The sequence below is a fragment of the Leguminivora glycinivorella genome, chromosome 3 (assembly GCF_023078275.1).
Source record: "Leguminivora glycinivorella isolate SPB_JAAS2020 chromosome 3, LegGlyc_1.1, whole genome shotgun sequence".
Taxonomy (NCBI): domain Eukaryota; kingdom Metazoa; phylum Arthropoda; class Insecta; order Lepidoptera; family Tortricidae; genus Leguminivora; species Leguminivora glycinivorella.
In genome coordinates, this window is record NC_062973.1 from 24,595,705 (window position 1) to 24,608,253 (window position 12,549).

The window sequence follows — 12,549 nt, forward strand, 5'->3', positions numbered from 1 at the left end:
GTTCTGTCTCAGGGTCTAAAGATTGTCTGTTCCAAATTTCATCAAAATCGGTTGCGTGGTTTAAGCGGGAAAGCGTAACAGACAGACAGACAGAGTTACTTTCGCATTTATAATATTAGTATGGATTTTTTTCGAAGTCAAGTCAAAGCCTGGAAATAAAATATCTGACAACAATATCTCTATCCAATCCAACAACAAGCTATATTCACCACAGTTTTTTTGATAGGATACACTTTTAATATGGTTAGCAATAAATACTTTTTTTCCGGCTTAGAAATGAACATCACATAAAGAGCAAAATATACTAGACTTTTCTTTATCATATTTTAATTCCTGATACGGCTCTAACCAGGATTTAATTTCGCAAGTCGTAAAATTATTCATTTTAAAATTTTGTTACAAATTGCGTAAACGATATTTCATCTGAACTGACAACTTATTACTCAAGTGTTTTATTTGAAATAGATGTCAGTCGTCTGTCAAACAAAACACAAGTATCAAAGAGGATGCATAGTAAAGTAAATCGTAGGTAGTATATACGTATATAGTATATATTATGCATATCGCGTCAACTGTGAACTTCGACACGTGTGTGTAATAGATTTGTGATAAAATTAATTGCATATTGTTATAGGTATACGTATAGATCATGACATCTAACATGTTTTATTTCCAGGCTTTGACTTTGACTTCGAAAAATTTTTTTTAACATAATGGCGACTCTGCGGATGCCAGAACCATAGCGAGCATCCAAAAGTCCCAAGCTCTTATTACGCATGCAGAGACAACTGTTTAAATAAAATAACTGTGCCAAAGTCAAACATTCGACAAACAAATATCTAATTACGTCAAACCCTTGGCAACGGATAAACACGAAAACTTAAAGTATTCCTGAAATTTAATAATGTTTTACCATATTTAGGAAATTTCTTCAGCTATAACACAACTCAACTAAGATTTTCCCACAGTGCGTAACCTCCCGCAAAGCCTCCGCGTGGAGACCTCCGCCTCTGCACATAAATATACCTCTGAGCTGCTTTGATCTGAATGACAACTGATTGTCAAAATGAAAATTTTATATAAACAACATGATTTTCAGACAATTTTCAGTGGTTTTATGAAATACATGTAGATACACGATGTGATTACCAAGTAAATTACAGTGCAAGTGCATTTTTGCCACCTTAAAGGCGACCAGTAAGAAGAGTGGCAAACTCACTCATTTCCTACTCCTCACTCGGAGCCAAAACCTACCTTGGACGAAATAGACCCTACATCCGTTGAACGAGCCGTTTGGACAATTATTGTGCTACATATTATTTATTTTTATACCTTTCATACTTATACTGTAAGTTTCCTATTTTCTTATTAGTGTACTTAGTTGTTACCTATGTTTTTCTAGTAGTATTGCTTTATTATATTATTAACTGATCTGTAAATGGAATGCTGCGTGTGTAGGAAATGTTTCACTACACCAAAGGGCCTTCACATACATCAGACTCGGATCCACCATGTTCGCGTGTGTCTGGTTCCTCTCGCTCCGAGTCCCCAAACAACACTCTGCTCATCCACACCTCCTCAGCCTGAAATTCCTCTCCATACATTTCTCGGCAAGCTTAAACTGACAACTCCTTTAATAAAACGCATTCCACGTGGTGCCAGATCTGCAGTGGCGGAAGCACTAGCTGGTATTATAGACAAATGCATAAATTATAATAACTTAGATTCCTGGCGTGAACTGTTCACTTTTTCATTCAAAATTTTACGTGTCTAGAAATAATGATAATATTAGTCTTACACAAAAAATTAAAAACAACATCCGTGCTTCTGTTTTGCCTTCTATCACGGTCGCCTGTCCAAACCGCCAAGACCGGAACTATAATATATGCAAAAAAGTTGAAGACAAAGTGCATGACGGCGACCTTAAAGGAGCTGCACGGCTCCTCTTTTCAACCGACTCTCTAGCCCCTGACACTCCAGAAACAACGGCCGCTTTACAAGCTAAACATCCTCCAGGCCCTTCCACCCCAATCTTCGCTGATTCTCCCACAGATACTTCGGATTGTCTACTCGCCACAAGCACAGACATCATGTCAGCTTTATCATCTTTCTCTAAAGGGTCGGCTTCAGGATCGGATGGTATCTCCGCCCAACACCTCATAGATCTTACTAGTCATGGCACTGGTGTAGCCGGCGAACAACTTTCCCAAAGCCTGACAAAACTAATAAATCTTATGCTCGCAGGAGATGTGTGCCAAGATGTGACTGCCATAATTTACGGAGCTAACCTTATATCCCTATCAAAGAAGGATGGTGGAGTACGCCCCATTGCTGTTGGTTCCACATTCCGGCGGCTAGCCGCAAAAGTGTGCGTGCGGCATACACGAGCTAAGCTACAAAAACTCTTCGAGCCCGTGCAAGTCGGTTTTGGAACCCGTGGAGGCTGCGAAGCCGCCGTGCACGCCGTGCGTACCTTTGTCCAATTAGATGCATGTCAAGTTCTTTTAAAAATAGATGTGAAAAATGCATTTAACTCCGTCAACAGAGATACCTTGCTTAGTGTAATCAAAAATCACGTGCCAAAAATTTACAACTTTCTACTCCAATGTTATCATGGTCCTTCGAAATTAGTTTATAAGGATAGCGAAATTCTTTCTGCCGTGGGATGCCAACAGGGCGACCCTTTAGGCCCCGCCATTTTTAGCCTTGCTATTAACTCAGTTATTCACAATCTTACATCCAAGCTGAACGTTTGGTACTTGGACGATGGCACCATCGGCGGAGACACTCAATCCGTTCTAACGGATTTATCCGTAGTTATACAAAAGTTTAGCGACATTGGCCTAAAACTTAACTTTGATAAATGTGAATTATACATTTCCGAAAATTGTAATTCTCTTTAGCGTCCCAGACACTTCAAAGTTATTCAAATTTAGCACCAAATATTAAAATTCTATCAAAGGACAATCTCCATCTACTCGGATCCCCTATTTTCGATGAAGCTATTCCATCTATATTGGCAAAATCTATTTCCAAATTTCGTATTAACTCAGATCGTTTGGTGAAAATTAGTAGTCATTCGGCGTTATTTATTTTGAAATTTTGCTTGATGGTTCCCAAATTTACATATTTGCTTCGTTGCTGCCCGATCTGGAAATTCTCAAATCTGGTTCAACCTATTGACAGTCTCCTTAAGGCACAAGTTGAATCAATTCTTAATGTTCGCTTCAGTGACCACTGACCAGTCATGGACTCAGGCGTCTTTGCCCATTAAGTTCGGCGGTTTAGGAACACGCAAAATATCTAGTGTCGCTCTGCCGGCATTCTTGTCCTCAATCCATAGCACGTCTGATCTCGCAGGTAAAATCCTCAATGCCCCAGCGGCATCAAACTGGGAGATCGCGTGCATGGAGGAGGCCAAGGATGCCTGGGTAGCTGGACTAAACTTAAAAATACCTTCCGGACCTAAAGGGCAGAGAGCTTGGGATAACATAGCCTGTGATACTGTCCTGAAAGCCCTACTCCATACGTCCTCGGGTAAAGACCGCGCAAGGCTCCTGGCAGTGTCCCGGCCCGAGTCTGGACAATGGTTACATGCATACCCATCACCAAACCACAGTATAAAGCAGTAATAACTCTTCTAACAAACTTCACTCCGCGCGGTGTGTCCAAAACTACTCTCCATATGCACCGAATACATGCGAAACTGGTAAGTATTGGGCTGGACAGTCGGGGCCGCGTTCGCGCGCTGTGTTGACGTGTTGAGTTCGGGAGAAAATGACGTCAGCACCGAAGACATATTTTCGTTACTGTAGTGCTTATGGGTGTATGGAGAACAGTTCTCAAAATGCGGAAATGTCAGAATGTTCTTTAGAATTCCTAGACACCCAGAAAAGTAAGTGGTTGTTATATTTTTGCAGTGTTAGGTACTTACATTATTGCTTACGTAAATGGCGTAAAAGTGAGATTTAAAGCTAGAATGACACATTAAAATCAATAAGGATTTATCTGTAACGACATTTAGGTAGATGCTGCGATCTATCTAGTTCGAAAATTTGGTACCTACTTAAATATTGTGCAAACATCTATTCAAACATTTTATGTAAATACGATTTCGTCAGTATTTAAGAAACAAACACGTACTTGAATCTTTATTAGATAAAAAGGTAGAAAGAGCGTTGGTACTAGCATAGCGCCATACACAGTTACTACACCAAACACAGGCACATTCATCGACCCGCAAACCCTCCGAATCGCAGCAGGACTCCGAGTTGGGGCTGATGTGTGTGTTGGCCACAGCTGCACCTCTTGCGGGGCCGCAGTTGATCGTCTCGGGCACCACGGACTATCCTGCTCTTCAGGCGCCGGTCGGCTGTCCCGTCACGCGGCACTCAACGACATCTTAAGGCGATCGCTCGTCAGCGCCGGCGTCCCAGCTGCTTTAGAACCCCAGATCGCGCGGGACGACGGCAAGCGCCCTGATGGGATGTCGTTGATTCCCTGGAGGATGGGCCGTGCGCTGGTGTGGGACGCTACCTGCACCGATACGCTGGCAGCGTCCTACATTTCAGCCACCACTAAAAATGCCGGGGCGGCGGCTGACGCCCGAGAGCGTTTTAAAAGAAATAAATATAGCTGTCTCGGCACCAATTACGAATTTGTAGCTTTTGGTGTCGAGACACTCGGTCCGTGGGGTGGCGGTGCGCGCGGGCTCTGCAGAGAACTGGGCAGGCGGTTGAGGGAGTCAACGGGGGACCCTCGCGCGGGCAGTTTTCTCGCGCAAAAGATTGCAATCGCAATACAGCGCGGGAATGCTGCCTGCGTGATGGGTACCTTGCCACGTGGGCAAGGTTTATTATTTTAGGTTTTATTTTTAGGTAGTTTTAGTTTATTATTTTAAGTTTTATTTTTAGGTAGTTTTAGTTTATTTCTTTAAGTTTTATTTTGTAAGTAGGTTATTTTCATAAACGATTGTTGTTTTTTTTTAAGTATTAACTAAATAAATTTAACTAATTAATACTAAAAAAAAAAATAGTTATTTGTTATACAAGGGGGCAAAGTTGTATTTTTTAACGCCGAGTGTGGAATTGAAAAACGAGCAAGTGAAAGGATTCTATAGTTGAACCACGAGCGAAGCGAGTGGTTCGAGAATAGAATCCTGAACTTGCGAGTTTTCTAACACACGAGAAGTAAAATACATTTGCACCCGAGTGTAACACAAAACTTTTCCCCTCACTATAGCGAGGAAACTACAACGCAAAAAAATGCGTTTATCACTGCTTCCAGTAGTTCCACAGGTGGTAAATCATCTTAATTACTAGATTCACCTACTTTTATCAATTTTGAAGCAGTTAATTTGACTTTATTCAAGGTCAAATTACTTTACCCACTAGTGGATAAAATGCGTTTTTACCCGCTGGTATTAAAGGACAAAACGCGTGTTTCCGAGCTTGTGAGGGGAAAAATATCTAATTACCATATTTGGTTGTTATTTGATAAGACATGAAATAAACTATAGGTATTATTAAATTAAAACGGGACTTAATCGCGTAAAACTTACGTTTTATATTTAACCCGACGTTTCGGACATGACATTACGTCCGTGGTCACGGGTAAACTGGCCGGGAGTTGTATCAACATCTTCTAGCTGTACGAGTTTTTCGAACTACCCGCACTTGATTGTCATCAGTCACTTTTACGCTAGGGTTGCCACTCTGCCTTGCGTTCAGTTTCATGAAAGGACTTTGGGATTATGCAGTTCAATCCAGTGGTTTGGTCCTGACTCTAGCAAATGCTCGGCAACCGCAGACTTATTTATTTGTCGTTTTTTGACCGCCGCGATATGTTCTTTGACCCTTTCCGCTATGGTGCGTTTGGTTTCTCCAATATAAGAACTACCACAGCTACAGTCAATCTTATAAACGCCTGGCGTCTGATATGGAATAACATCCTTTGCTGACCTTAGTTGCCCCGCCACCTTCGACAACGGCATGTACACAGTCTGTATCGAATACTTCTTTAGTATGGTACAGTCAGCAGCAGAAGTTGCTATACACCCAGGGTGCTCAAAGAGCGGTTAGCGTTTAAATTGTCAAAAAGTTGTTGACTGTCACGGTAGCATTTATTTGTGAGCGCTCAGCATGGCACAAATATCTTAACATTCGCTATTCATTAATTGCTATACTTACAACAAGTCATTCTTACCTGAGCTCTCAAAAAACCATTGGTACCTAAGCGGTTAACGTGTCAAATAAACCTGAACAATTTGGCAAAATAGACGTTTTGCACAAACAAATATGGTTGAATATTGTATGAACATTGGCCATACTAGTTTCGGGTAAGCGTTTTGACAGCCATCGAAAACAGTACAGTATTGTCATCCCATACATCCGTCTCACGTTTTTCTCTTCAATCATTTGACAGGTGCAATTTACTTAAGTATTTACTTTTCAGCAGGAACATCGAAACGTCTGACACATAGCTAAAGCTTAGGCATCATAAATTCGGGCTAATTGTCAAGGCACGTTATGGTCTCATTTAAAGTGCGTTTGCTTTTCAAACTTGAGGTCACTGGTTCAAGTCTCGGCGGAGACACAGTTTTTTTGCGTTTTATTTTTATTTTATGGTTTTTTTATTTGTTTTGAGTTTTTTTTGCATAAGTTTTAACGATAATTCTAAATTATCTTGAACGTACATTCCAAAACAGGCAAAATATGCTACGTACAATAGTACAACCCTAAGTGCGTTTTCACATTATCCGATCAGATCCGATATCGGATGTTGGAAGGATTTCAAAGGCGAAAATTAAAGATGGCGTGGTGATGGGTGGGACGGTCGGTCCTACATCCGATATCGGATCGGATAATGCGAAAACGCACTAAGACGGAAGTATTACTTTATTTATTTATTTAAACTTTATTGCACAATTGGAAAAAAAGTACAAATGGCGGACTTAATGCCTTGAGGCATTCTCTACCAGTCAACCATAGGGCCAAACAGAAATTCGCGAATGAATGAACTACTTTCAGATTATTTTATTTTTATTACAGTACAGGTACAGCGGGGCAAATCTCGACTGGCGACAAATGTAACAGGTCCAATTTTTCCATGTTTTACAATGTTTGCATCATTAAATAGAGTGTCCACTGTCCACCGGTTATATTATGATAGGCGTGTTCAGTGAATGCATGCAGAGCTCAACATGGATCAGTTACAATGGCCCCCAGTCGAGATTTGCCCCGCTGTACCTTACATATATATCAGCACGACAGAGTCAAATGGCACTATGATTAGAGTGAGACAAAAGTTGTCAAACTATTTACGGTTAATTTATTGAGCATTACTTAACCCCACACTCAGCTTGGATTTTTTTAAATATCGTATATTAATGGGGAATTAAACAATATATTTATAGACCAATTTTATTCATCATTTCTTTGAAAGCACCCGCAGCCAAATAGCACTAGACCCTACTCATAGTGTTGTGTTCCTGTCGGTGAGTAAGGTTGCCAGAGCTCAACGAAGGTGCGGTGTGCTGATGACGGGAGGACTTACGGAACTAACTTGTTCCGTTTATTGTCCTTTGAGTCGTCGGCAACCCGAACCCTCCTTGGAACTTGTACACTCTTTTTGCTGTGTACTTAACACAGCAAAAGGGAATGTACAAGTTTCTAATGGGGTGGCAACGCGCATATGACACTGTTTGAGTTGCAGGCGTCCATAGGTTACGGTGACCGCTTTACATCAGGCGGGCCGTATACTTGTTTGCCACCGACGTAGTATAAAAAAAAAAAAATTTTACTTGATTATCATGCTAAGCGATGGTACCTAGCAAATAGTCTAAATGTTTTGTGAAGATTATAGGAAATCTTGTTTGTTGATAACTATGACGGAAACTATTCCTTTCACTTTTTGTCACTGATAAAATTATCACTGCATTTAGTTTTCGGTGCCTCGGCGAGCTATCAATACTGAAACAGAAACGAAAAGAAATACCTAAGTATTAAATTTAATTTTCATTTAGATTACTACGAAATACATTATTTAAATAAGGCTCTGTTCTTACTTTCTTTTCACTGCAACTATCTATTTCTTGCTTTCCTCCAATTTCCAAATAACTTCTGGAAAACAATAAATAAGGAATACGGCGATTGATGGAAATTGTAAATAAATATGTATGAATATTTATCATATTTGACAATTTTGACATTTATGGGATTATTTTTTTTAAATTAAGTTGGAGCATAAGCAACTAGGCTATCGTCCACGAGCTCGAAAATGAAGTACAAATAAATAATTATATGCAATATAAACGCACTACGTTCAGTTAAAAATATTACGTCAACTCGCTAGCAAACCGCAGCAGCATTAGATGTTGATGCTTAGTTACCACTGAAATAACAACTGCTTAGCAACTGGTGGCACCCTGGCTGCTGACGAGCGTGATTGACAGGGCGTGTAGGTATTAATGATAGCAGCTTGTATTTGACTGCTTAGTTACCACTGACATTCTAACCGTTATTGTCATTGTGATTAAAGAAGAGTGTATTTGTTAAAGAAAAACTCAGGAGTTAAGATATCTGTGACGAACTGAAAGCCTACGTGAAAATGACAACTTAGACGTCACTATTTTTGTGACGATTGAAGAGTGTAGGTTTTCAACCTTCAGTCTGTCACTCCACTTTGACATAGGGCATAAATGCCGGTCGTCTTGCAACATTCGGATGCTTCTTCGCAGGCTTTCGTCTCGGTTGCCGACAATCCAACCCGGACCCATTCTTCCTAAGAACCTCCTGAATGTGTGACATCTCACTCTAAAAATTCAGGGTCACAAAGGTCATGTGCTCTGTTCTTTAGGGAATTAACGACGGACAGTAGGTGACGAGGGTGGTGGTGAGACTGAGCATTGAGGTACCTGTCTGTGTAAGTAGGCTTCCTGTGGATTAAGTCCCGTTTTAATTTAATAATATGAGTGAAGATCGTGTTAGTTTAAATCAATATATAAACTATAGGTACTCAAATGATTTGGTGAATTTGTGTTGTGGTGAATATAGTTATATTAATTATAACTTACAAAATAGCGGCAAATACTTAGCTTGTTGTTGTTGTTTTGAACATGTTTTTTCTAAGATCTAAATTACACGTAGGTAATTACTAGGTATATAGTACCTACATCGTTTTTGGAATCATATTGTATTTCTATCAGCTACAATTTAGGTGAGCAGGTTCTTAAACAGCCAACTTTTGAGCTTGAAGATGATTTGGAACTTACGTTCTTACGTTCTAGGAGTATGTACTTATGAACCATATGACTACCACTTCGTGTTTGGGCTCATCGGGTTCGTCTCAACGAGACCTTTGACAAGAGGTGGTACTTAGGGTCTGATGATGGAGCCAGATGGTGGTCACCAGTACCAATGAACCATATGACTAAACCACTTCGTATTTAGGCTCAATGGGATCGTCTCAATAAGACCTTTGACAAGAGGTGGTACTCAGGGTCTGATAATGGAGCCAGATGGTGGTCACCAGTACCGATGAACCATGGAACTAAACCACTTCGTGTTTAGGCTCATTGGAATCGTCTCAACAAGACCTTTGACAAGAGGTGGTACTCAGGGTCTGATGCTGGAGACAGATGGTTGTCACCAGTACCAATGAACCATATGACTAAACCACTTTGTGTTTAGCCTTATTGGGTTCATCTCAATAAGACCTTTAACAAGAGGTGGTACTCAGGGTCTGATGATGGGGCCAGATGGTGGTCACCAGTACCAATGAACCATGGAACTAAACCACTTCGTATGTAGGCTCATTGAAATCGTCTCAACAAGACCTTCGACAAGAGGTGGTACTCAGGGTCTGATGATGGACCCAGATGGTGGTTACCAGTACCAATGAACCATATGACTAAACCACATCGTCTTTAGGCTCATTGGGATCGTCTCAATAAGACCTTTGACAAGAGGTGGTACTCAGGGTCTGATGATGGAGCCAGATGGTGGTCACCAGTACCAGTGATCCATGTAACTAAACCATTTAGTAATCAGGCTCATTGGGTTCTTACTTCTTCTTAATAAGACCTTTGACAAGAGGTGGTACTGAGGGTCTGATGTTGGAGCCAGATGGTGGTCACCGGTACCAATAAACCCATGTAACTGAACCACTTCGTTTTTTTATGTTATTCAAATATACGAGTTGATTTTTGGTGACCACAATCTCTCTCCATCATCAGACCCTGAGTAACACCTCTTGTCAAAGATCTTGTCGAGACACCCAATGAGCCTAAACACGAAGTGGTTTAGTCATATGGTTCATTGGTACTGGTGAACACCATCTGTCTCCATCATCAGACCCTGAGTACCACTTCTTGTCAAAGGTCTTGTTGAGACGATTTCAATGAGCCTACACACGAAGTGGTTTAGTTCCATGGTTCATCGGTACTTGTGACCACCATCTGGCTCCATCATCAGACCCTGAGTACCAGCTCTTGTCAAAGGTCTTATTGAGACGATCCCATTGAGCCTAAACACGAAGTGTTTTAGTCATATGGTTCATTGGTACTGGTGATCAATCTGGCTCCACGACCCTGAGTACCACCTCTTGTCAAAGGTCTTGTTGAGCCGAACCCAATGAGCCCAAATACGAAGTGGTTTAGTCATTGGTTCATTGGTACTGGTGATCACCATCTGGCTCCATCATCAGACCCTGAGTACCACCTCTTGTCAAAGATCTTGTTGAGCCGAACCCAATGAGCCCAAATACGAAATGGTTTAGTCATATGGTTCATTGGTACTGGTGACCACCATCTGGCTCCATCATCAGACCCTAAGTACCACCTCTTGTCAAAGGTCTTGTTGAGATGAACCCAATGAGCCTAAACACGAAGTGGTTTAGTTACATGGTTCATTGGTACAGTTCATCTGGCTCCATCATCAGACCCTGAGTACCACCTTGAAGTAATTAGAATTTTATTTGACTTATTTTATCATCATATTAATATATACTTTACTCTAATACTTATCATATAACAAAAGCAAACATTTGGGATGGGATCTACTTAAATATGATCACAGTTTATAATTATTACTTTAAATTTTTAAATAAATTTTAACGTAATTAATATTATTTTGCGCTATATTCTAGTCTTTTCGTACAAAATAATGTTTATTAGAAATCAAAAGTTTATATCGAGATAGTAGATAGTTTATGAATGCTTTTTTTTTGTGTTTTTGTACAATAAAGAGTTACTACTACTAGATTGTGGTTGTTATCAAAATTCCATAGGAAGGATCAAGATTGTTTTGTCCATTATTGTAGTGCGAGCGAGTGATAAGACGTGCTAGAAAGGGTCGGCATATTGGGCTCGCGCGGCGGGTAAAATACCTAATTTCGCCCGACGCCGAAATGTTATAACGCTCTTATGATCAAAGTTATGCAGCAAGATATATGTTCGCGATCTCGTATGGACGGGACGACGCGCGAGGCGCCAGCTTTTATATAAAATTATGGCCGTGTTTTGCATGTTAAGGTGGATTTAAGGGGAAATATGTGATAGGTTTTCACCGCTGTTTCTGTTGATATCCAATAATTATACGCAAACTGTATGGAATGCCTATGCAAAAGCTAAATAACACTGAAGGTTTAAGCTTGAGGTTTGAACTACGATCGAGCTTCCGTAAATTAGGTCTAGGTCGTAAGTTGTAATTAGCTTAGATGTGGGACTACTTAGATAAGTACTTGCCAAATTTTTACAGTTAAGTAGTTTCGATTTCTCTAATTCTATCTGGTAGCGTAAGTTGTTAACAAAAATTATCTCGCTGTCAGTTTTGTGACGACAATTATTAAGCATAAAATCTGTCTAAAAATTTACTTTTTTTACAATTTGAATATAGATTATAGCTTAGTTTATGTAATATTTTTATTGAAATTTCATACTTAACTATAGTCACAAAACTGACGCAGTGAGTTAATTTTTGTTAACGACTTACGCCGTGTCTTGCGTGGGCGACGGTCGCGCGACCGTCGCCGTCGCGTCTCGTACTTCCATATCGATAAGGTTTGATTTCGTATGCGTCGCATCGCCGTCGCGCGACCATCGCGCGACCTTCGCCCACGCAAGCCACGGCGTTACACTAATTGGGGGGTCCCAAATTCTGAAAATGCCCCTATAATTGACACAACTGGAAAAAGTTGAAAATAGAAAGACATGCAGCTTTCCTGAAAGCTTGTTGGTTGAGTAGTGTGGCTGTAGCTCTCTACCCCTAGCCTTGAGGAACCCTTAACTTCGGATTGGTCGACGTCCTTAACCCCTCAAGCGCCTTGTTCCAGATCTGTCCCAGGCAATTTACTGTAATTAACAGATGATAAACAAATTTTTGACGACGTTCCAGCGCCGCACAGGAGAGATGAGAACTTGCTGTGTGTGTATTAAGTCCGGATACAGTAGTGTAGCGTAGTAAGAGCACTAAAGAACACTATTAAAGTAGGTATGTGTACAGCAGTGTGGCACAGTAAAGTGTAAAAATGTAGCTCCTATGGACTATGGAA

At 40.6% G+C, this 12,549-nt stretch overlaps 1 protein-coding gene across 1 annotated transcript; it reads right to left on the bottom strand.

Annotated features, from left to right (window-relative positions):
• Positions 1-3,253: 3,253 nt before the first annotated feature.
• LOC125224954 lies at positions 3,254-4,281 on the bottom strand. Its single transcript, XM_048128473.1, has 2 exons — positions 4,220-4,281; positions 3,254-3,614 (listed from the first exon to the last, which is right to left on the bottom strand). The coding sequence occupies exons 1-2, from the start codon at positions 4,231-4,233 to the stop codon at positions 3,254-3,256; spliced, it is 375 nt and encodes a 124-aa protein (XP_047984430.1). The 5' UTR covers positions 4,234-4,281.
• Between the last annotated feature and the right edge of the window lie 8,268 nt (positions 4,282-12,549).